This window comes from Dipodomys ordii, unplaced genomic scaffold (genome assembly GCF_000151885.1).
Source record: "Dipodomys ordii isolate 6190 unplaced genomic scaffold, Dord_2.0 Scaffold34, whole genome shotgun sequence".
NCBI lineage: Eukaryota > Metazoa > Chordata > Mammalia > Rodentia > Heteromyidae > Dipodomys > Dipodomys ordii.
Window position 1 is genome coordinate 1,537,536 of NW_012267250.1, and position 24,665 is coordinate 1,562,200.

Genomic DNA, 24,665 nt, shown 5'->3' on the forward strand with positions numbered 1-24,665 from the left:
AAGACAGACGGGCCGGGTGCCGCCGGCGCGGGCAGGCAGGCCCGCCATCCCCCCCAAAGCTCGCCGCGAGCCTCCGTGAAGCCCAGGCCGCCATGGCGCGGGTGCTGATTGTGGGCGCCGGGCTGACAGGAAGCTTGTGCGCCGCGCTGCTGAGGAAAGAGGTGACAGGTCCCTTGCACCTCGCCGTGTGGGACAAGGCTGGGGACTCAGGTGGGTTGTCTGTCCGCCAAACCCTGGGGGTGGGGGGACGAAGAGGCTGGCGGATGCTCAGCGATGAACATGGCCGGGCCAAGCCGGCCCAGGCATAAGAAGGCCGTGAGAAGCCAGCCCGGTCGGCGCGCAACCGCGGGCCGCTCCTGAGCATGCGCGCGTCGTCACGTGACCGCAGCGGTTGCGTCCTCTCTTTAGGCTGTCGGTGGGGGAGTGGGCCTGGTAACCGCGCCGCCTAGGCCTGCCGTGTCCCCAGTAAATGGATGGATGTCTATGTCCCTGACCTTGCAGCTTTCTCCACAACCTTAGGGATCCCAAAGTCTTCAGCACCAGGATCTTCCAGAGAGCTAGCTTAGAGGATCCTGTTAAAGACACCCCAAAGATTCTTCCTGTGACTCGGCCATCCATCACTTGGATTTATCCATTCACTCATTCATACCATTTATTCACATTGCACGTGTGCAACAACACTGCGAGACACGGGTGCGTTGCACATGAGTCCCTCTTATTCCTTTGTTAGATTACTTTGAAGACTGTAAAAGCAATATTTTACAGTCTTCAAAGTAATCTAATTGTACCTGTCATCTGCTTCATGAGAAAATGCTGTCAAACACCGCAGATTAAAAAGAATGTTTCTTAATGTATTTTTTCTTAAATCTAAAATCCATGGGAGTATCATGGGGTGAATTGTACTGGGAAAGGCTCTTAATGCATTGATATTTACCTGTGACTTAATTCAAGGGGGAAGAATGACCACGGCCAGCAGTCCCCATAATCCCCAGTGCACGGCTGATCTGGGTGCTCAGTATATCACTTGCACTCCTCATTACGCCAAACAACACCAAAAGTAAGTTTGTCATTATTTGCCACGGATGGAATCAGTCTTAATGGTTGTATGGTATTAAAGGAAAAGATCTTAAGCACATTTTTAGATTTTGCCTTTTGTAACAGTGAAATTATGCTATCATCATTGTTGATGTTTGTTAGCTATAAAAGGTCAGTTTTGAGTAAAGTAGGAAATTGAAATACCCAATTCATGGGTTGTATAGATTAGGCAGATAAGAGGCTACATGAAACAAATGCAGACCTCAATAAATATAATTTCTGAATGAGAGGACAAGTATCCACAGTGGAAGTTAATATTAACCAAAGCTAGCATCTGTGTACAAAACACCTTTGTCTATATTGTCATTGTCTTTAGTTTTGAATTATGTGGAACACTAGAAACCTTTGCTAAGATCAACTTTTCCTCCAAAATTGCAAGTTTTGCTTAGCAGAAAATATATGTTGAGCTGCCCATATGAAGATTTCGACTTAGGATTTGGAAATATAATATCTCAAGAATGATTAGAAAAGAATGAAGTATTGTAGAAATATAGTAATTACTTATATTGTGTATGTTGACTGATTTCAGTTTCTATGATGAACTGTTAGCTCTTGGGATTTTGGCACCTCTGGCTGCTTCTATAGAAGGCATGAGGGTGAATGAAGGAGACTGCAACTTTGTGGCACCTCAGGGAATTTCTTCAATTATTAAGCATTACTTGAAAAAATCAGGTGGGAATTGGATTTTTTTGTTTCTTTTAAACTAGTATTCTAAAATGATGTTATACACATAATTAAATGTAATACCACATAGAAATTGTAAGATACTATATCCTTATTTGCCACTTGATAGCTAATCTTTCTCATCTTACAAAATAAGCAGTAATAATTTCCCAATGACTGCTTCCAAAAGAAAAAAAAAAACAAACCAACATTTGTCTATTTAGCTTCATGACTCTCTTTATTTTCTAGTAATGTATCTGAAGCCCACTAAAACGTTTCAGTGGAAAATTGCAGTGAAAACTTAACTTGGATAGTCACTAAAATGGAAGAAGGCTGGGGATAAATTTGATGAAATGTATAGCAGAAATACATTTTCACTTATAAGGTGTTTAAATTTTCTTAGTCTTGTGCTTCTTTAAAGATAGCTAGCTCAGAGTTTTACTTTTTCATTAGATACCATGTGCTGGGAAACAAGGGTAAATGAAAGACAAAGTGCTGCCTCTGTTAATGTAGAGTATAATGATACTGCTGGCCTGGGACACTTAGAGAACCATTGGAATAAACTGTACAGAATAATTTGAGGGGCTGGGAAGGTGGCTCAGTGGTAGAACGCTTACCTTTCATGCATGAGGCCCTGGGTTCGATTCCTCAGCACCACATAAGCAGAAAAAGCTGGAAGTGGTGCTGTGGCTCAAGTGTTAGGGCACTAGCCTTGAGCTGAAGAGCTGAGGGACAGTGCCAGGCCCAGAGTTCAGGCACCAGTACTGGCAAAAAATAAAAATAAAAAAAACAAGTAATTAAAAAAAAAAGAAGAATTTGAGGCCATCAGGATTCAGTTCTAAGAAATTCAGTGGGGGCATGGAGCATTTTTCAAGCCAGTAGGTTTTACTCTTTTCTAAACACACACAAGAATAGAACTGTTCTTTTCAAAAGACTGTTTTGTATAAAATTAAATAAAAGAGAACCAGTTGATTTAATTGAGGTCTGGAACAAGGTCATGAAGTAAATGAGGTCAGTGGGGAGACACTTCCCAGATGATGATGATGGTGATGATGATGATGATGGTAATGATAATAATATTAATAATAATAATAAGTGAAGCAGAGATGCTGTGACTGGAATAAAGGAGATTGCGGGTATGAAATAAGAGCCCCATTGATTTATACCTCCCCTTAGCTCAGACCTTGGCAAAGCCCTTGGGTAAGTTAGCCTTGTTTTCAAACACAGATTGATCCCTTGACCTAGCTGGCATCATGTCCATTCTAACATTTCCATTTCCTAGAAGAATTTTGAATGTTAAGATAGGGTGGCATTGTGAAGAGACAATAAAAGACATTTAAGATGAGATTGCTTAATATAGAGATCTTAAGAGTATCACTAAATATTACTGACACATGCAGATATTTTGAATCAATATCAAAACAACTGGTAAAGGCTGGATTGTCATAGGTCGGAAAGAGCACATTGAGCTCTAAAGAAAGGAAACCTTAAGGACTAAGTTGGACTAGAGCTGGATTATTAGTGATTAGGACCATGAAATGTCTCAGGTAAAGATGAGCAGGAACTGTCATGTGCTTTTTTTTTTTTTTTTTGGGTCCGGTTGTGGAGCCTGAACTCTGGGCCTGGGCGCTGTCCCTCAGCTCTTCAGCTCAAGGCTAGCACTCTACCACTTGAGCCACAGCGCCACTTCTGGCTTTTTTCTTTTTGCTTATGTGGTGCTGAGGAATCGAACCCAGGGCCTCAGGCATGCAAGGCACGCGCTCTACCACTGAGCCATCTTCCCAGCCCTGTCATGTGCTTTTGATTTTCCTCATTCCAATGTTATGTGATGCTTCTTTTTGTACATAAGGCTGAATAAAAGTGGATTTACTTTCCAATTTAAGTTTTTTGAAAAAATCTGTATTTGATGTATTAATTTACTATGATGACTTAATGACCTATTTTTTCAGTCTAAGGTTCATAATTTATTTCTTTAAACAACTGATTAAATATTTAATATGTATTAAAAAGTGTGCTATATTTGCTACATGTTGTATAGAGAAGCAAAATAGTCAATTATTTGTGGCTCTTGGGTCTTAGAGAATAAAAGGAAAGACAGTAACACACAGAGTTTTATGCAAATAATTATGAAAGTGGTTTTTGATAAATGCTAAGAGAAAAATGGGATGAGAGGATATTCAACGTGTCTCTTACCTCTGATTCTTGTCAATGAAGGTAATGATCTATTTATGGAGACAAGTTTCTCCTACAGAATCCTTCATCAGATCCTTTAATGAAAGGCTAATTTTTAATAGAGAATATTGCCCTTCTTGCTAATATTGGAGTGAATTGTTAACAACTTTACTGAAATATATACTTGAGGAGCTCTATAAATCCTGGCATGTATTTTTTAGTGTCTTATTAGCATACATTAATTGTACCAAATAATGGATTTTATTATGAAATTTTTATATATGTATGTAATGAACATTGATCATATTTACCCTTACCACATGACGTTTCTAAACCTGTTTCTTATTTGTGATATTAAGAGAATTTTGATTAAATATTTGACATAATATATGCATAGTGAAAGGTGGCTATGGTAACTGTTATTATCATTAATTGTTCTTGTTTTCTCCAAAAAAAAAAAAAAGGCATTGATATCAAGATACAAGCATGCTGGTGGTGATGGAGGAGAGGAATTGCCACCAAGTTAGAAATAAAGAGTTCTAGTGACTGAAGAAGGGAAACGAGAATTTTGTCTACCTGGATGAGTCTAGTTTTAACTGTTCATCTTTCCCTCACTCCTATGGAAAATCCTGATAGCTTGAACATGATTTTGCTTTTTGAGCAGGAGCAGAAGTCTACTTCAGACAGTGTGTGACCCGGATCAACCTGCACAATAACAAATGGGAAGTCTCCAAGGAAACTGGCTCCCCGGAGATCTTCGATCTTGTAGTCCTCACCATGCCAGTTCCTGAGATCCTACAACTTCAGGGTGACATTGTAGACAGTGAGTATGCCTTGCTGTTTACCTACTCAGGGAATGGGTTTTATTTGATAGAATATGACTTTAACTCTCTTATGAAGAATATTATATAGATCCTATTGATTGAATGTCCTAAAAACTGCTTTTGAGCCAGGCGCCAGTGGCTCATGCCTGTCATCCTAGCTACTCAGGAGTCTGAGATCTGAGGATCATGGTTCAAAGCCAGCCTGGGCAGGAAAGTTTGTGAAACTCTTATCTCCAATAAACCACCAGAAAACCGGAAGTGGCCCTGTAGCTCAAGTGGTAGAGTGCTAGCCTTGAGCTGAAGAGCTGAGGGACAGTGCTCAGTCCCAGAGTTCAAGCCCCACGACCAACAAAAATAAAACAAAAAAAACCCAAGCTGCTTTTGGACCATTTCTTGATATCAGCAAAGGCCAAACTGAAGCAATACTTAAAAACTTTTTATTTTTGCTGTTGGCTTCATGAACTCATTATTGTTGATAGATGTGTAATGGTGTGGCCTAAGAGTATGTCTTTGTACCCACTCTGAAGAAAAGAAGTTTGTTATACCACTTCTACTTGGGTTGACTCATTTCCAGTGCCACAATTTCTATATTTTTGCCCTTTGAGTTGCCATTTGGATGGGTCCATTGTGAAAGACATATGAAATTGTGAGTGGTGGAAGTGATGAGGAATTGATGCTTGAATTTAGGAGGAAATTATACCTTTTCCAGAGGTAAAGTCAAAAGGAAATACCTCTGGTAAAGGAAAAATAAATATTTCGTCATCATTAAAAGGAACAAAAGTATATATGAAGGAAGAATACAGTGGACTGATAGCTAGAATATTTTATTTAGCAAGTCTAAGCTCATAATTTTATAATATTGAATCATGTTTCACAGAAACTATCACATCACCATAGCGAACTTTTTTTCTTTTCCATATATATTTTTTTATTGTAAAAATACTGTACAGAGGGGTTACAGTCACATGAGTAGGGTAATGAGTACATTTCCTAGCATTGTTACCTCCTCCTTTGTTTTTCCCCTACCATTCCTTCCCTCCCCACCTCCCCAACTCCTCCCTCCCACTGTGCCCCCCCCCCCGTCCCCAAAATTGTAAAGAACTTTTTTGAGAAAGAATTTTTGTTTCACTAAGCTTAGAAATCTTGGTCTATCTACAGAACCCAATTTTTATTTGACCAGGCTAGGAATTGATAAACTGGGAGTCTGAAAAGAAGCAGACCCCTGAATGATTTTCATATTGTCCTGAAGGTTCCAGGTGTTATTTACTAGGGAAGATTGTCCCGGGTTTCAAATTTCATTTGTTTGAAGAAGAGTAAGGCACTGTAAAAAGATTCAATTGCTCTCAAAAAAGCTAGGATGTGTACAAAAAGAGGACAGGGGAAACAAGGGAGGGATGTCTTTGTCACCAAGTACAGCTTCTTTAGATCACTTAACCTGACTTTGCTATCTAATTCAATTGCATTCCAGCACTGAAAGAACCTGATAGGAACCTTCTAGTTTTTGATAAGGTGGTATTTCATGAAGTAGCCCTTTCCAGAGTTTCAAATGGCTGTGATGCTGTTCACATTATTGTTACACGCAATGATAATAATAGAGGAATTACCGTTCAGATTTTGCCATCAGTAATCCCTGGAAATTTCTGGTACTTATTCCTAATTTTCTACTGAGGGGCATTATTGAGTTATAAACAATTGTTATTAGCATATTTAATAAGCAGATCAGCATTTGCAAATTAAAGCAAGATATTTTAAAAAGTTGCTTTCCAATCGCACACTGCATGTTTATTGTTTTTCATGGTTTACATGTGAATATAGTTTGTGTTTTGGGAATAATTCAAAATAGGATATTTTTATTTGGCATTTTATTTTATTATCTCATGAATATTTAGATAAAAAATATTAAGCCAGCACTGGTAGCTCATGCCTGTAATCCTAGCTACTCACGAGGCTGAGATCTGAGGATCATGGTTCAAAGCTAGCCCTGGCAGGAAAGCCCTGAGACTCTTCTCTCCAATAAACTACCAGAAAATCAGAAGTGGTGCTGTAGCTCAAGTGGTAGAACACTCACCTTGAGCTGAAGAGCTGAGGGACAGCGCCCAGGCCCAGAGTTCAAGCCCCACTACCAACAAATTTTTTTTTCAATAGTAACTATTATTAGGTTATATATACAAAGTGATTTTTGTTAATCAAAAATGGTCATATAATTGCAATTTCATGTGAGCCAATCAAAATACTATATATAAATGAAGACATTAAGTAGTGAACAAGCCAGACACTGACCACTCAAGCCTGTAACCTTAGCTATTCAGGAGACTGAAATCTGAGGATCACATTTCAAAGCCAGCCCTGACAGAAAAGTCCATGAGACTCTTTTTGCCAATTAACTACTAAAAATGCCAGACTGCAAGGCTTGCTGATTGCTGGTGACTCATACCTGTAATATTATTCAGGAGGCTGAGATCTGAGGATATGGTTCCAGGCCAGCCCAGGCAGGAAGGTCTATGGGACCCTTATCTCTGTAAACTACCCCAAAAATGCCAGAAGTGGAGCTGTGGATGATGTGGTAAAACTCTAGCCTTGAGCACAAAAGCTCAAGGATAGTGCCCAGACCCCAAGTTCAAGCCCCAGGACAAGAACTCCTTTCCCCTAAAAAAAACCAAACAAACAGTGAAGTGATATAGGTCAGAATTTATTTAAAGCCAGCCTAGAATAAAAACAAAAGAAGCAAACAAAAATAACTGCATTAATATCGAGTTCTCATTTAATGTATTATTTATTTTTGGAGGTAGTGGGAATTGAACTTATATTTACTTTCCATTTAATTTATAAATCTGAAAAAATGACTTCTTTGTGACAAATCAGTTAATATTTATTCTTTTTCGGTGTTTCCTGGAATATATTAGATATACTTTTTAAAAATTAGGCGATACTAAAGACATGCACTTACAATCCTTTGTTGCCATCTAGTGGTGTTAATGTATATTGCAACTTCCTAGATCAGAGAAGACTGAATGTGATTGGAATATAGTATAACACTATGACTAAATCATACAGCACACACAACTTTAAGCCCATACTATAGAGATAATACTTAGAGAAATAATGATATGCCATAAGCCACACATTTTACCAACTGAAGAGCCCCATAGTCTTTGGTTTTCCTTTGTATGCTCTATCTCTCTGAATCTATGGAAGTGCTATATCTTACATGAAATAATTTACTTTTTCTTTATTTTTAAATCACAAGATACTTTAGTATGTGCTAGAAAAGCATACCGACTCTCCTTGATCATTCCAACATTATATTACTTTAACAGCTCTAAACTTTGATAATAATCCAATTCATTTTTTTAAAGAATTTACTTTTAATTACAATGTGGCCTGAATTATCTATTATTTACTTCTAGTTATGAATAAAACAAAACTACTTTCCTCTTTTTGATAATTATTTATTACATTCTCCAAGCTGAGCAAATAGAGAAGCTTCAAGTACTATATACTGAATCTTTTATATGATTTACCATCTGGCTCTATTATTGTGTTACTCTATTATTGTGTTCATATTAGTATTAAAAAGTTTATTTAATTTAATCTCCAAAGAAACTCTAGGCATTATCATCTTCTTTCTTGCTTGTAAAACCGAGACATCAGTCTTTTTAGTATGGCTCTAATACAGTAGTTGGCCAATACTCCAGATACTCCAGTGTTTTCTTTGACCATCTTGTTACTGATTTTTCTTGTGGTGTTTTGCTCATTCTCCATGTATGTGTGCTACATCCATCCATACACACACACACACACACACACACACACACACACAGTACTTTGATCAAATTCATTTCCTCTATTAATCTTTGTCACCTCCCATCCACCATCCCCTATTTCTTTGTCCTTAGGCAATTTTCATAAGCAAATACAATGTATTTTGATTATATTGACCTCCATGACCTTCTCCTTGCCCTCTTGCCCTTTCCTCTACTGCTGGTTCTTCCCACCAGAGTCTCACATTTACATTCATTTTCTTAAAATTTTATTGTTAAGTAGTTGTACAAAGCAGTTACAATTCCCTACGTATGATGTTATGAGTACGATGTTGATCAATGGCATGTTTTACTTACATATACACATATATATTTATGTATATAAGTGTACACATATATAAATACATATACACTTTATATATTTGGATTAAGTAAAATATAATTTATTCCATATATTTAGTATATATGTGCAAAATACATCCTGTGTGTGTTCAGATTTATATTCTTCATATGAGAAAAAATATGGAATTTGTCTTCCTAATGGGGCTTAGTATGCTTAACATGATTTTTTCTAGTTCCATCTATTTTACTGCAAACAACAAAATACCATTCTTCTTACTGGATAAATAATACTCTAATATGTACATATACCACATTACATTTTTTCATTCATCTGTTGACAGATACCAAGGCTGATTATATGGCTTGGCTACTGGAAATAATTCCATGAAAAAATGGATATCTGAGTGTCTCTATTTTCTCCCCAAACCATGATTTATCTTTAAATTGTGGCTCTATAGTATAGTTTGAAGTGAGGAACTGAAAGTTTTTGTATTACTCTTTTTGCTCAGGATTGCTTTGGCTATTTTGAGGTATTTAATGATTCGATATGAATCTTATGATTGATCTTTCTACTTCTGTAAGGAATGTCATTGGTATTTTGATGGGGTTATATTGAATCTGTAGATCATTTTTGATACTATAACCATTTCCATAATATTGATTTCCTGACTTCCTAGGAATAGTCTCCTACACTCTAAAGTCATTAAAATGTTCTTGATAAAATTATGATAATTCAAAGTTTATCCTTAGGTCTAAATCTTAACTCTACTTGGAATGTATGCTTATGTAAGGTATGGAATAGGTTTCTAGCTTTAGGGAGTCCCCCCTCCCCCGCTGTAGAGTTGCACACATTATATAAGTACCATTCAATTTTTAAGAAATTCTTTTTCCTACTAAATAAAGATTCCTCGTTAAAGTATGGTAGTTTCCATATATACTGTGTCTGTTTTCTGTATATTTGCTCTCCTTCACTAGCTTTTTACCCTACTAATACCATTGTTCTTTCTTTTTTAATCAGTTAGTGGTCGTAACTCATTTGAAAAGAACCAGTACTACAAATTTAAACATGAGACTGCTTTAATGCTTCCCAGAACTACCCTCAAACTTCTCTGTGTTGAACTCCCTATCTTTCTAGAGAGGTTCCCCTATTGACATCTTGGCCATTTACTACAACTTCCTAGTGAGTTTTGAATGACTGTCTCACTTTGGTTTTTAATATTTAGCTGTGTTTAGGTTTCAGTTTCACTCAGAATTAGAGCTCATTCTCTCCACCACTAATTTCAGATAAAACTCTCTATCGTGGCAGAGGCTTCTTGAAGAATGGATTATTGGGACTGTTCTTTAAAAAAAATTATTACCAAAATTTAATTGTGCAAAGAGGGGATTATTGTGATGTTTCATACATCAACATAAGGTACTTATCAGATTTACCTCTTCTATGTTTCTCTTTCTGGCTGTATACATATCCTGTCAGTATTTCAGTCTGTGTGTGCTCACGGAACCATCTATTACTTGTTTTATTGGCCGATTATTGGTGGTAAGGACATGAGCTTGACTTTACTGTGGTTTAGTCTTTTGTTTATTAGATGGTAGTCCATATGTAGATAGTGCATAGTATGTTTTCTTGTCCTATTGTACGATGTTCAGCTTCACATGAACCTTTTCCTGGCTGTGCTTAACACCCATGTCTAGCCTAAGCAGCCATCTGCCCCAGAACTTTGCCCTAAGTCCTGCTGACTTTGCAACTCAGCAAATATCCAGACAGGAAATGAGGTTTCTTCATTAATTCTAGTTGCTCCCTTTTGTGGCTTTTTTTCTGAATCATTTTTTGGTGGGTCCTAAGGAGAAATATAATCTCTTCTCTACTTGCAGGATTTGGAGGGTAAAATTTTCCTCAGAACTGAGCTTTCCTATCCCACTGGGTCTTTTTTGTCTTCACTGGGTACTGGAGCTCGGACGAATAAGGCCAGGTCTGACTGTCAGTTCTCAGAACTCCTGGCAAACACTGAGCTAACACCTTTTCCTTTGAATGTGAGACAATTCGTTGTTTTTGTTCCCTCACTTTACAGACTTTCTTTTTCTTTTCTTTTTTTGTTTTAGTCTTGAGATAGTCCCTGTGTTGCTCAGGCTCATCTCGATCTTCTGGACTCAAAATGATCTTTCCACCCCAATCTTCTAAGTAGCAGGTACAATGATTCCCAATACAACATATGGCTGGAATAAGTTTAATATCTGGAAGGCAAGAATTTCCTGACCATATCTTTATTAAGGTGTTATAATTTAATAATAATCGGGCCTTCCATCAACAAATTTTAGTACGAACTCCTTGTCCATTTTAGACACCTGCTTATCTTCAAAAGGCAGTTAAAAACCAGTTCCTAAATAAATTCTTTCTGACCTCAAAGTTGAGGCAGTTATTCTCATTACATCTTATCCTAGTATCCTGTGCTTTATAAATATATACCAAAATTTGTGATTAACTAATGGTTGAGCCCATTGAGTAATATGTGCTTTACCTTATGGAATACACAAAGACAAATACAGTCCCTTTCTCTGACTGACTCAGTCTAGTTTTCCCAGAGTTCCTTCTCTTTGTGCCCTCACCTATGCTAGTGAAGAAGTTAATAAAACAGAATCTGGAGTTGCATCGTGAAGGAAATTCAGGAAGAAAATAAGTAAAACGAGAGAAAAAAAGTCTTAGCAAAAATGTTGGAATATAAATGTATGTTTTAAATGTATAGTTAATTTTAAATGTATGTGAAACTTTGAAGACTGAAAATAGATTAGCTTGGCAAGACTTGGTAGTGGGGAATTTTAGGAGATAAAAGCAGAGGTGGATAGAGGCAGGCTCTAGTGAGCCTTGAATATGAACATATGTTGGACAAAAAACAGGTTCATCAAAAATACTGAATATACCTTTCAAAGTTTGGCTGAGTACATTCAATGTTACATAACCTTATATAATTGAATTACAAGAAAGAAAACCATTGCAGGACTTGGGGAAAACATCACTCAAGAGGCTTCTAATGTTAAAGAATTTCCTTAAACAGATTTTAAGATATTAGTAAGCAAAACCATGGAAAACATGTGCTCAGAATTTACTCTTCACTGTGAAGTAGGATGAAAAATTTGACCTTAGTTAATACTGTCTACTTCTAGAATATATATTCTTTCTACAATGTCTAGAACTTACCATCATCCTTGATGGAAAAATTAAGAGCCAAATCTTTTGACTGAAAGAAATTTATATGTTTGGAAATTTATATGTTTTATATGTTTGGAAAACATATAAAATAAGTTTATATGTTTTGATTCAAAGCACAGGAAACAAAATATTTGATTCAAAGAACATATTTAATTTTTTTTCTAGCAGACCAGCTCCAAAAGTGGGATAGTAATTCAGTTTCTAACCTCTGATACACCCTGCTGTGTTGAGTCATCTACAAACTTATGAACTCAGATCTAAGCTTCAGAGAAAAAATGTCACCATTAAAATTATTTATATATTGTTGATCTTCACCATTTTTGACAAGGAGAAACAGTATTGGGGTTTGGATTCAGGGCTTTGTGCTTACTAGTTAAGCATTCCATCATGTGATCCACATCTCCAACACTGCTGTTTTTAAAAGTTTTTTTAGATAGGGTCTCACACTTTTGCCCAGGCTATGCAAGTGACCACAGTCCTCTTTATGTTTCTGGTATAACTGGGATTAAAGGCATATATGACTATGGCCCAATGGTGTTACTCTTTTAATTTTTTTAACTTTTTGTTATTTGATGGTACTGAAGTTTTTTTTTTTGGAGGGGGGGAGGGGAGGGTCCGGTCGTGGGGCCTGAACTCTGGGCCTGGGCGCTGTCCCTCAGCTCTTCAGATCAAGGCTAGCGCCCTACCACTTGATCCACCGTGCCACTTCCAGCTTTTTTTTTCTGCTTATGTGGTGCTGAGGAATCAAAACCAGGGCCTCATGCATGCAAGGCAAGCGCTCTACCACTGAGCCGCCTTCCCAGCTCCATGTCCTGAAGTTTTTAACTCAGGGTTTTGACACTCCAACACTTGAGCCATGCTCCAGCCTATTTTTGTTTTTCGTTATTTTTCAGGTAGAACCTTGTCTTTTTGCCCAGTTCTTCCCTCAGATCATGACTCTCTCATTTGTAGCCTCCTGTGTATCCTGGATTATAAGTATGAAGAAACCTGCCTGGGTTGAAATGGGGGTGGTCTCACTGACATTTTACCCCGGCTGGCCTCGAGCTTCAGTCCTTCTGCTCCTGTCTCTAGCATTACAGGAATGAGCCAGTATATTTGACCTATCTTCAACTTTTATCTTTACCTCATCTATTTGAGTTTTTAAATACATCATTTGTAAAATGGCAGATATTGGAATTCGGTTCTACTTAATCTTATTTTCTCTAAGTAACCAAGTAGTAGCATCTGAAGCTTATCTTTGCCTTCTGCTATCCTCCACAGATGTGAGAGCCAGCAGAGATGCCCATCATTTTGGAAATTTAGGGGATCTGGGATTGTTATTGTGTTTATCACACATCCCCAATCTTGGTAGAGTAAGGAAAAGTATCTCTTCTAAAGTACTCCTTTGGAGAACTGATTGATTATATGGACAAAATAATAGTAGTAATAATAATAATAATAATGATAAAGTTGAGGATAAGTGGAAGGTGATCATTTTAACGCCAGTCACCATTTTGTGAATGTTTACTGAGCATTTACCTACATTATCTGATCTATTTTTTACAGCTACCATCTAAAATTTATTTTCCCCCTTTTTACAAAAGAGAAAAGCAAAGCTTAGATAAATAAAATTGTCTTTCTTAAGTTACCTCTCTATAAAGCGGCAAAGCCAGTTAAGGAATTCAAATCTTCTCCAAGCTTTAGTAATTTGGTTGATGTAGCTTTTTGCCTTTTGTATCCAGTGTGTGCATTCCTGGTTTCGTACAAACACATCATGGATGTAAGCAGGTGTTTTTCATTTTTCCATCCATGCTGTCAGTAAGTATATAGTTTCTTAGTAGTTGTCACCATACCTGAAGAAAAGGCCCTTTCTTAAGGTTGCCTTACTAACATGTTATTTCTTTCACAACTCAAAACTCTATTTTTTTTATATTCAGACCTCTTTGATAACACAAAGGCTTTAAAAAGAAATGTCAATAGTAGAGATAGGGTGAGATGAAAGAGCAGAGAGCTATAATTTATTGAATTGCGTCATTATCACCAACTGAGTCATCCGTTGAATTGAATTAAACTTTTTCCATCTGAGCTGGCAAAGACATTTTCAAGAGAGAAGCAATTTGAGAACTGTGATTTTAGCTTTCTGGCATAAATCTCTGAAGATTCAAATAAATGTGCTGAAACCAAATAAGAAAGTATCTCCATTTAGCATTAAAGGAGAGGAAGGGAAAAATAAAGAAAAAATGGGGAATATACCCATGTATTGTTTTACTGCATAAGGTCTCTCCATATTTAGTTTTGCATATGAGAGATGACTATCTTCTGGTCAGATATTCTGACCATCTATCTTTTCTTTTGAATTCCTGTTTCCAGAATCTGGTATTTTCTCATTCTGACTTAAATATTTGCTCCTAGCACAGAACAGAAACCTAAAAAGCATTTCAGTAGCCATGACAAAACATTTTATACTTTTTACCAGAATCTCTGTTGGATTGAGAAAGCTATTTAAATACTGGTCTGGCCTTCAGTTTGCTACAGGATATAGCCCGACTCGATCCAAAGCAGAGTTTGCCTTCAATTTCTGGGAGCTGTTACTTTTTTTTTTTTTACATATTCTAATTTTACTTGTCAAACAAATATGAGAATATGAGATTTAATTCCAGCAAAAGAAATAAAATTTTAGTTTTATTCTTAAAGATAGTAGCTGGTATTTTTTACTCAGAGGTTCACTTCATTTTATCCAAATATTTATTGAACATCTACTATATGCTAGATACCCTAGGTGCAGCAGTGAGGTTAACAATGAAAAGTTAAAGGACTTCCTGCCTGTGCAAGAAATAAGTCATTATTTACATGAGATTATAATAGTATTGACATAATGTCCTTGCTATTTTATTCCAATAGGAGGAGGGGACATAAGTAGTTAACTGTATGAGATGGGAGGTTGAGAAGGAGGTGAAGATCTTGAAGGTTTGTACAGAAAGTAGAGATGTCAGTCACCTCATGGTATGGATTGAATAGGAAGTAGTAAGAGAGCTAGGCAGCCCTAAAATCCATTGGAAGTAAGTGATCATGATTTTAAAATGAGACCAGATGTCAATATATATCTTCTCTCTCTTTCCTTGATCTCCTCAAACATTTTAAATATTAGAGAGATTGAATAAATGAATCAAAAACTGATTTAGTACACTTTATGCTGCCTACAGTAAGCTTTTCTTCTTCAGTTTATTACTTATGTGATTTTAATTGCACTGTTTTATACCAGATGATATTAAAAATGAGGTCTTCAGATAAAATAAAATAGAACATTCTACTTTATCTCTACTCATCAACAGTTAAAATCAAGGATGACCTCAGTGCTTTTATTTTCATTAGTTATGTTGTTCATTTGAGGAGAAGGATATGAAAGTGATGTTTTGCATCTTTCCATATAGACACAAAGTGTTAAGTAGAAGTATGTTTCTATAGAATAGAAATTACGTATTTCTGAACTATACTTTAATGTCCCTGAATCCATCCATTCATTCATTCAGCAAGCATCTTCTTAGTATCTGCTCTCTTCCTAGTCACAGCAAGGACAAATTAAATAAAACATGATTTCTGCTTTGAAGCATTTTATAAGCATCTGAATGTCATAATATTTATTTATTTATATTTTTGGCTTTATGGAGACAAAATAGTACTGTGTAGCCTAGATTAGGCCCAAACTCTATTCTCCTGTCACATCTTCACTGCTAGAATTTAAGGCACGTACCACCATACCCGGCTTCATACTATTTTTATCAGAGGATTGTATACTCTTCTTTCTTGCTTTCTTTCTTTCTTTCTTTCTTTCTTTCTTTCCTTCCTTCCTTCCTTTCTTCCTTCCTTATTTCTTTCTTTCTTCTTTCTTTCTTTCTTTCTTTCTTTTCTTTTTTTTACTTTCTTTCTTTCTTTTCTTTTCTTTTCTTTCTTTCTTTCTTTCTTTTCTTTCTTTCTTTTCTTTCTTTCTTTTTGGGTCTGGTCATGGGGCCTGAACTCTGGGCTTGGTGCTGTCCCACAGCTCTTCAGCTCAAGGCTAGCGCTCTACCACTTGAGCCACAGCATGACTTCTGGCTTTTTTCTGTTTTGCTTATGTGGTGCTGAGGAATCGAACCCAGGGCCTCATGCATGCAAGGCAAGCGCTCTACCACTGAGCCACCTTCCCAGCCCTGTATACTCTTTCTTTACAGTGTATAAATATATATTCATATTATTTTCTTTAGGGAGGTAGCTTTCTGGGTATTCCACATAGATTTAGCTCCAATGAGCAAACGTTACAACGTTTATAAAAATAACTCAAGTTAGGTATGGTGGCACATACTTGTGATCCCAACTGCTTGGAAGATGAAGATAGGAGGATCACAGTACAAGGACAGATGGGGAAAAGTTAGTGAGACTGTATCTCAGCAAACAAGCTGGGTATGGTGGTATATGCTTATGTTTCCCAGCAGAGAAGAGGTGGGTGGAAGTAAGGAGAGTCATAGTTCAAGACTGACCCCAGGCAAAAGCCAGACCCCATCAGAAAAATGAACTAAAAGCCCAAAGGGTGAGGAGCATGGCTCAAGTGTTACTAACACTTGTCTAGCAAGTATGAGTTCCTAAGTTAAAGCCTCAATACTTCCCCATCCAGAAAAGTAAATTTAATACTGTATAAATTATTTTTTTCTGATAGGGTCTTTATTCCTTTAATAGATGATAATATACTCAGAGAGACTGTCCAGAAATCCAAATTCGATTATTAAGATTGCTTTAGCTCCCCATTTCTAGAGTAATTGGTACTAACATAATGCTGCTATATTTTGTTTGACCTTTTTAGGCTGAGGTGACTCCTTGTGCTCTCAGATTGCAGGACACACAGATGAACTGCATGTGGCAGTGTCTGTCTGTTCTGAAAGCCCTTTCACAGACCTATGTCAATTTAGAGCTGTTCTCCACAATGATTGTGAGTCTATCAGGGATTATATTTTTATTTTATATTGCTGTGTGCCATGCTTTATTTGCCAAACAGAATTTCAAACATGAATAGACAGATTGCTGATGCAATTCTTTTTTTTTTGTTTTGTTTTGTTTATTGTGAAAATACGGTATAGAGGGGTTACAATTACATGGGCAAGATAATGAGTACATTTCTTATCCAGCATTGTAGCCTCCTTCTTTGTTTCCCCTTCCCATCCCTTCCCATCTCCACCCCCCTCCCCCCCGCCAAAGTTGTAAAGTTCGTTTTTCAACATAACGACTTGTACATCTCATTGTTGCAATGGGTCCACCTGTATCCCTATTTAAACGATTTGTTTTTTCCCTTTCCCTCCACAAATTATACTAACATCAAATACAGTGAAAGCAGGGGTTATACCGTGGGGGAGGGACATACAAGGCAACAAAGAAATCATCTTATAAATGTGTTAGAAACAATCGCATGAAAGAAAAAACATTTGAATACTTATCTAGAGGTTCATTTCACCTAACATCAACTTATCTGACCTTTTCTGCTTGTCTCAGACATATACTAGTTATTGCAAATAAGGGAAACCATAGGACCTATGTTTCTTTGGGCCTGGCTTACTTCACTTAATATAATTTTTTCCAAGACTTTCTATTTCCTAACAAATGGGGCAATGCTTAGTAGACAAATTTGTCAGAAAAAGCTCCATCACTTAGGAAGCATAAACGCAAGTTAGCCACTGGTTATGGATGTATCAATTTATTGCTCTGGGGAGCTGTAGTTTGGCCAAATGTATTTTTTTTTAATTCTGAGAGTCCTAAATTCTCATTGATTTCATAATAAGCCCCCTACCAACAAAAGAGCAAAGTATTAGATTATTAGGGGTCACCTGCAAAAAATGAAGTCACACATATTTACTTAATAAATTGTGAATTGATTTGTCTATGACTTCAGTTTAAATCTTTAAAAACTCTTGGAACACAGTAGCTATTATCAGGTAAAAGCTGAATTTTATTCTGTGATCATTTGTCCTTAAACATGAACATTCTTACTGCACTTCTTTATTTTCAGAAAATGTCATTTCTTATTGTCCATATTGCATCCCACTTAATTATATTACACAGACATCTATTAAGCACTCACTGTGATCCAGCCATTGTCTGAGATGTTTAGCTTTACACCACTTAATGAGCCTTGGCTCTGTTTCTTAAGGAGCTCATCGTGGGAGGGTTTGTCCCTTGCACTTCCTTCCAGCTGCTTCGCAGCATTGCTGCTTTTGTTTACAGCTAGGCTTTAGAGATGCCTCTTATTATTTCTTCTGCTCTTCCTGCTAGGCTTGGCTCTAGTACTTGTTAGCAATATGACCTGAACACATTTACAAACTTAACCTCTCTGGGCCTCTGATTCTTTTTTGGTGCAATTGAGGTGATGATTCCTGCCTCACAGGGACCTGGGAACTGTAGGATTAAATAAGATAACATAGGAAAGTATTTAGTGCACTTCTGGCAAATGATGACTGCTCAATGAAAGAAACTGCGGCCTCCAAGTAACTTATACCTGCTGTGTGCCTGACATTTAATTATTCTGAAGCATGCTTTAGTTCTCTTTCATTTTCTTGTTGCTGTTTATTCTTCAAATATATGGCCAAATGTGAGTTTAGAATTTGAATAAGTACAATAGCTCTAATTTAGAAGCATCAATTATGTGCAGGACCTTTTCTATAGCTTATCAATAGTCCTCAGGTGGTCCAGCATTGTTATTATCCCCAGTATAGAGGTGAAAGCCAGAAATATATAAAAATGACTTAACCCTACAAACTACTACCTACCAGAAGAACCCTAATACTGACTTGAAAGACTATCAGACATTCTCTACAAGGACCCTTCTAATTTTAAAGTGTTTTAAAAGTTTTTTCAGAAGGAATGTGTAGGATATGCATAAGCAGCAGATGTTTACATTTGTATGCAGACTGAAATCATGGTGATATCACTGATGGCATTAACAAGCTACAAATGCAGAATCTTTGTAAGTATGACTATTAGTCCATGGATAGGAAGTCTTCTTCACGTAGTCCCCAGGTCTCCACATCTGTATCAGTTGGTTTGCTATATAAGTTGGGTGTAGAATTCTTTTCAAGCGAGAGAGAACTGTTTTCCTATTGTAGACTTTTCAGGATATCTTTAAATTTTTGAAAACTTTATTACTGCATGTTTTGTTTGATTTTATAGTTTGACTTTAATTGCAAGGGGTAAACTAAAAACCTATTCTGACTTCCATAGGGTAGTTTTCTTTTCTTTTTCTATTTCTTGATTTATAAAAAAACTGGCGAATGCTAGGCATAAAGAGGTATTAATGACATGGAGATGGACACTAATTCTAGAGGCTTAATTTCTGAGCCATTGCTTTTGAATCTGATGTAGCATCTGACTTAACATGAATTTTTAAGTCTGGAGGAGTGTTTAATTTCCATGGAAAAAGTAAGGAAAAACATAAAATGTGTTGACTTTTCATTGTTGTGACAAATGAGATAAATTAACTAAAAGAAGGGAAAAAAGGCTTTTGGCTCACAATTTATTGTTTCAGTCCTTGATCAATTTACCTGTTGTTCGTGGGTATGACGCAAGGAAGTACATTATGAGAACATGTGGTGGAACAAACTGCTTGCTTCTTGGCAGTTAGAAAGCAAAAAGAGGGGGAGGGAACAGGGAAGGAGGATCAATGTTCTGATAGCTCTTTTTTTTTGGTCCGGTTGTGGGACCTGAACTCTGGGCCTGAGCACTGTCCCTCAGCTCTTCAGCTCAAGGCTAGTGCCCTACCACTTGAGCCACAGCACCACTTCCGGCTTTTTTCTTTTTGCTTATGTGGTGCTGAGGAATCGAACCCAGGGCCTCATGAATGCAAGGCAAGCACTCTACCACTGAGCCAACTTCCCAGCCCCTCTGATAGCTCTTATAAGAGCATGCTGCCAATGATTTAACTGTGTTCCACAAGATCCAACCCCCTTTAAGGTTCTACTACCTACCAATAGTACCACAAACAAGGTCAGACTTGAACATGTGGGTCTTTGGTGGACATTGAAGATCCAAATTGTAGAATTAAATTATGTCAACTATAATTGTATATAGAATTCTAAATATCATTCTCTAAGTGGTTACATTGGCCAAATGATTACTCTTTAATCCAAAATTTTCTGAAAAGGTAGTGGGTCATGTGTATATATGTTTGTGTGTGTGAGAGAGAGGGGGGAGGGAGAGAGATCACTGATTTAACTATGAGCTGTTTGAACATAAGGTTATAGGATCATAAAGTATGATTATAAAATTTGTGTGTATGTGAGAGAGTAATATTGTTTCAAACACTTTGATTAACAAGCTGAAATCTGTCCTGAATACTTTAGATTTGGTTGGGATGAACCAAAAAGACTCATATCCAAACCAGGATGACTCAACTGTGTTTTAAAATAATATCCAGTTTTTCTCTTTTACCTACTAAACTTGAGTTTCTTTTTATTATATTTTTATTGTAAAGATACTGTACAGAGGGGTTACAGTTACATGAGTAAGGTAATGAATACATTTCCTCTGGAGCATTGTTACCCCCTCCTTTGTTTTTCCCCTACCATCCCTTCCCTCCCCACCTCCCCAACTCCTCCTTTCCCCAACAAGTTATAAAGTTTGTTTTTAACATAGTGTTTTGTACAGCTTATTGTTACAGTAGGTCAGCCTGTTTCCTTGTTTCAGCATTTTGTTATTTCCCTTCCCCTCCCCAAATTAGAAAACTTGAGTTTCTTAGGTTCTCTTCCATCATTTTGTATTGTCCCACATAAATAAATATTTCTTAACCATATGATTTATTAATTGAATAGGAAAATTCCTAATATACTAAGTTACAGGTTTTAACTTACTAGAAGAATGTAAAATTCCTCAATTTTCCCACTTGGTCTCAACTGTCCCATCATCTTATATCTATTTTATTGAATGGTAACAAACTAGTAAAAGAAAGGAAAACAATTTTCATGACTACATATAATTTTGCTAAAGGGATTCTTGTATAAGCATTTTCAAGTTTTGGCATAAATAAGTGCTAAGAATTATTATCTTGGGCCAAATGATTAATTAGTGGTTAGAACATAACTATGCTCCACAATAATTGATGATATTTAAAATCACATGTTTTAAAACACATGAATTGTATTTTTCATAATTAAAAACTCAGATGGTCCTACAAATTGTACATTTAGAAGGTTGAAGGGTTTAACCGAAGGAAATTCAATTTGAACAGGACCACATGCTTTTTAAAGAAAAATAAAATGTATAAAGTAAAATTTTTAAAAAGGAAAACAAAATTCACATTCTGTCTTTTCACTGACCTCTAAGAAACACAAACTATTAGTTTTGCTTTTCTTGGGGCTAGCAGAATGATTTTTTTTGAAGTTTTACAAACATAAATAATCTTTATTTCTATTAAGCAGTTCCTAATATACAGCAAACCACTGATTAGAATATAACAGAAATTCAATGAGGAATTTCTCCTAGTTTTCAAAAGGACTATAAAGTAACAAAGGAACATTGCAACCATTAAAAAATGTTTGGATAGCGATTTGTCTGTCTTCTGTATTTAGTAAACGTTTAGCAACAAGTCTAGTGATAAATACCAAACTTGGTTGTTTTCTGTGGCAATTTTTTTTATCTATGGAGAAGTTTGAACAGATTTCAACTTGTAAACATACAAAACAATCTAATTCTTTTTCTGGACCGCAGTCTCATTAACTATTACTGTCAGATGGGATTATCCCAGGAGTATGTTTGATACATGGTTAGAACACTCATTCTACACAATATGAGCCAAATGATGCATCTTCTTTCAGGTTTCTAATTTTTAAAAAAAAATCTCAAATTCTTACCTTCTTCATGAGGATCCAGTGAAAGTGTGAAAGAAGACTAGACTTCACCATTCGTATGAATGCACCTAAGTAATAGAAGTTCAGCCTCATTGGGTAGACTTATGACATTCGACTTCTCATGCTATTTGTCATTTTAGAGTGGAATGATACATTTTCTCCTCAGACATGCTTGTCCATATGCCACAACTGACACTTTAAAGTTAATTTTGGATTGTGAGACTGTAGAGTAACTCTGGAAAAGATTCTTGAGAGTAAAAATATTTAGTTTGATAGTCAAATGGTTAGATGTGCCTCATTAGGTTTGTCTCTACCCAAATTACACCAAACTTTGGAACATTGTATTAAGAAGGTAATGGAAGGAAAACAAGGGGGTGGTGTTGGGGTGGGAAAGGCAAAGAGCAGGGTTAGCCAAATAGAAGGCTGACAAATGTCAGTTCTTCAAACTAGTAGGAATGAAAAGAAGAAACCACTAAGTTGTATTTAGTAGGTGACCACAGTGCATTTATCTCTGCCACAATAAATCATAAAGGAGAAAAGAATAGGCAGACACTTGTCCTTTTTATTCCATTGGGTACTTGCAAATGAAACAAACTTAGAGAAATCCTGTCTCTCTGAATAGAAAGGAGAAAGGAGAAGTGAAAAGAATAACAATTAAACAGTGCTTCTCATATATATTAACTAACTTGATTCTTTAACAATCCTCATATTGTTGTCACCATTTACAAGGTGAAGCTGGCATATGGAGACGCTAAGTAAATTGTGCAAGGTCACAGAACTCATAAACTCTGCCTCAGAACAAGGATTCCTAGACAGACCATCTGGTTACAGGCCTCACTATAAGGTTGTGCCTTGAAAATTTCACACTGTAGAATATAGATATTTTGAACAGAATGTTGTCTCTATAGTCAAATTATACAATCCCACAATTTATCCAATTAAAAGCAAACCTCTTATGGTGTTTGAAACAAAAGAAACAATATACATTTTATCTAAGAGTTCAAAACTCTTTGGGGCCATTCAGATTTTATGTAATCAGGTGGTTACTAGGACCCATGTTACAAAGAACTTCTCATATAGACTGTATTGTTGGAACCAACTGTTCAAAGATGCCTTCTCTTGGGGGCTGGGAAGGTAGATCAATGGTAGAGCACTTGCCTTGCATGCATGAGGGCCTGGGTTTGATTCCTCAGCACCACATAAGCAGAAAAAAAAAGCCGGAAGTGGCACGGTGGCTCAAGTGGTAGAGCGCTAGCCTTGAGCTGAAGAGCTGAGGGACAGTGCCCAGGCCCAGAGTTCAGGCCCCACAACCGGACCCCCCCCCCCAAAAAAGATGCCTTCTCTTGTCATTTTAATACATTCAAAAATCATTGCAGTATGAGTAATTTATAAATATTTTATGGAGTGTATACATGGTTGCTAGGTATACTCAGTATCTTTTGATTGTCTCTTTAGTTTTGTTCTTATTGGGATATTTTAAATATTTGCCTCTCATGTCTTTCTTAACCAGACATTATTTCTTGAAAAGATCATTTGGATTTTGAATTTAACAAGTAGGCAGACCTTTTAATAGAAAGTATGAAGTGGCATTTTATATTTTTCAGAAAAAATGAACTCCCTGATAGCCTAATTTAGAATTTTTTAAAAAATGCTAGAGTGGCCAAGTGCAGGTAACTCATACCTGTAATCCTAGCTATTCAGGAGGCAGAGAGCTGAGGATCATGGTCTAAAGCCAGCCAGTGAGGGAAAGTTTCTGAGACTTTTATCTCCAATTGAACACCAAAAATGGAGCTTTGGCTTAAGTGATAGAGTGCTAGCTTTGAACCGCATTCAAGCCCTAAATTCAACCTTAGGTCTCGCAAGCATGTATACACACAAAGATAATAGAGTGAATTTACTTTCATGTGTGTATTTCTGACCATTATCAGTGTCTGAATTTTGTGGTTCCCAAATTAAAAGAGAAAGATATTGGGTGTATATTGGTTAGGAATCTGTGGAACTGGGATTAGAATAAGAAGTTGTTCAAAGGAGGAGGGATGGTGAGGCTCAAGAAAGAGGTTAGTATAACAAAGGGTTAACAAATATGATGAAGAACTAGACTAGAAATATTAAGCAAAAGAATTATATGAGCAGCTTATGAGAATAAAGAGAATGTAAGAAAGAAGGGAGGGCTGGGAAGGTGGCTCAGTGGTAGAGCGCTTGCCTTGCATGCTCAAGGCCCTGGGTTCGATTCCTCAGCACCACATAAGCAAAACAGAAAAAAGCCAGAAGTCATGCTGTGGCTCAAGTGGTAGAGCACTAGCCTTGAGCTGAAGAGCTGAGGGACAGTGCCCAGGCCCAGAGTTCAGGCCCCACGACCGGACCAAAAAAAAAAGAAAGAAGGGAGACCCATGTTGAGGTCAGTATAAACAAGCCTACTTCTTTTAAAATCACACTTTATAAAAGACTCCTTATGGAGTTGTCTATGTCACCAGCTAGATGTTGCCTGAATTTGGCAGCAACTTTATCCTCACCATTGAGTATTAGGAAAGAAACAGTTTTATATCCTTCAAGGGAGATACACCCCCAAGTCTCATGAGTTCCCTGATGTTTTTATTATATTTTGTGATTACAGCTGGATAAGATAGTGCTTATCTTATTTCTTGTAAAACTCTGAGGGAAGCCTTCCAAAGGCTTTACTGCTCCTGAGACTCTTTGTAATCAAATACGCTTCTTCAGCAGTAATTTTAGCATCTATTATCCATGCTTGAGCCTCTGGCAGCTT

The 24,665-nt window shown here is 36.8% G+C and overlaps 1 protein-coding gene across 4 annotated transcripts in view; it reads left to right on the top strand.

Annotated features, from left to right (window-relative positions):
- The first annotated feature begins 10 nt into the window (after window positions 1-10).
- Window positions 11-24,665, top strand: part of Rnls (renalase, FAD-dependent amine oxidase) — a 245,973-nt gene continuing 221,318 nt past the window's right edge. For 2 of the 4 annotated variants that reach the window (XM_013017111.1, XM_013017110.1), the window contains exons 1-4: window positions 11-210; window positions 952-1,057; window positions 1,625-1,767; window positions 4,595-4,753. In XM_013017111.1, coding sequence (XP_012872565.1) covers window positions 93-210; window positions 952-1,057; window positions 1,625-1,767; window positions 4,595-4,753 — 526 coding nt within the window. In that variant the 5' untranslated portion in view covers window positions 11-92. Of the gene's footprint in view, window positions 211-454; window positions 694-951; window positions 1,058-1,624; window positions 1,768-4,594; window positions 4,754-24,665 lie in introns of those variants that run through there. The other 2 variants (XM_013017113.1, XM_013017112.1) reach the window with 2 other exon arrangements.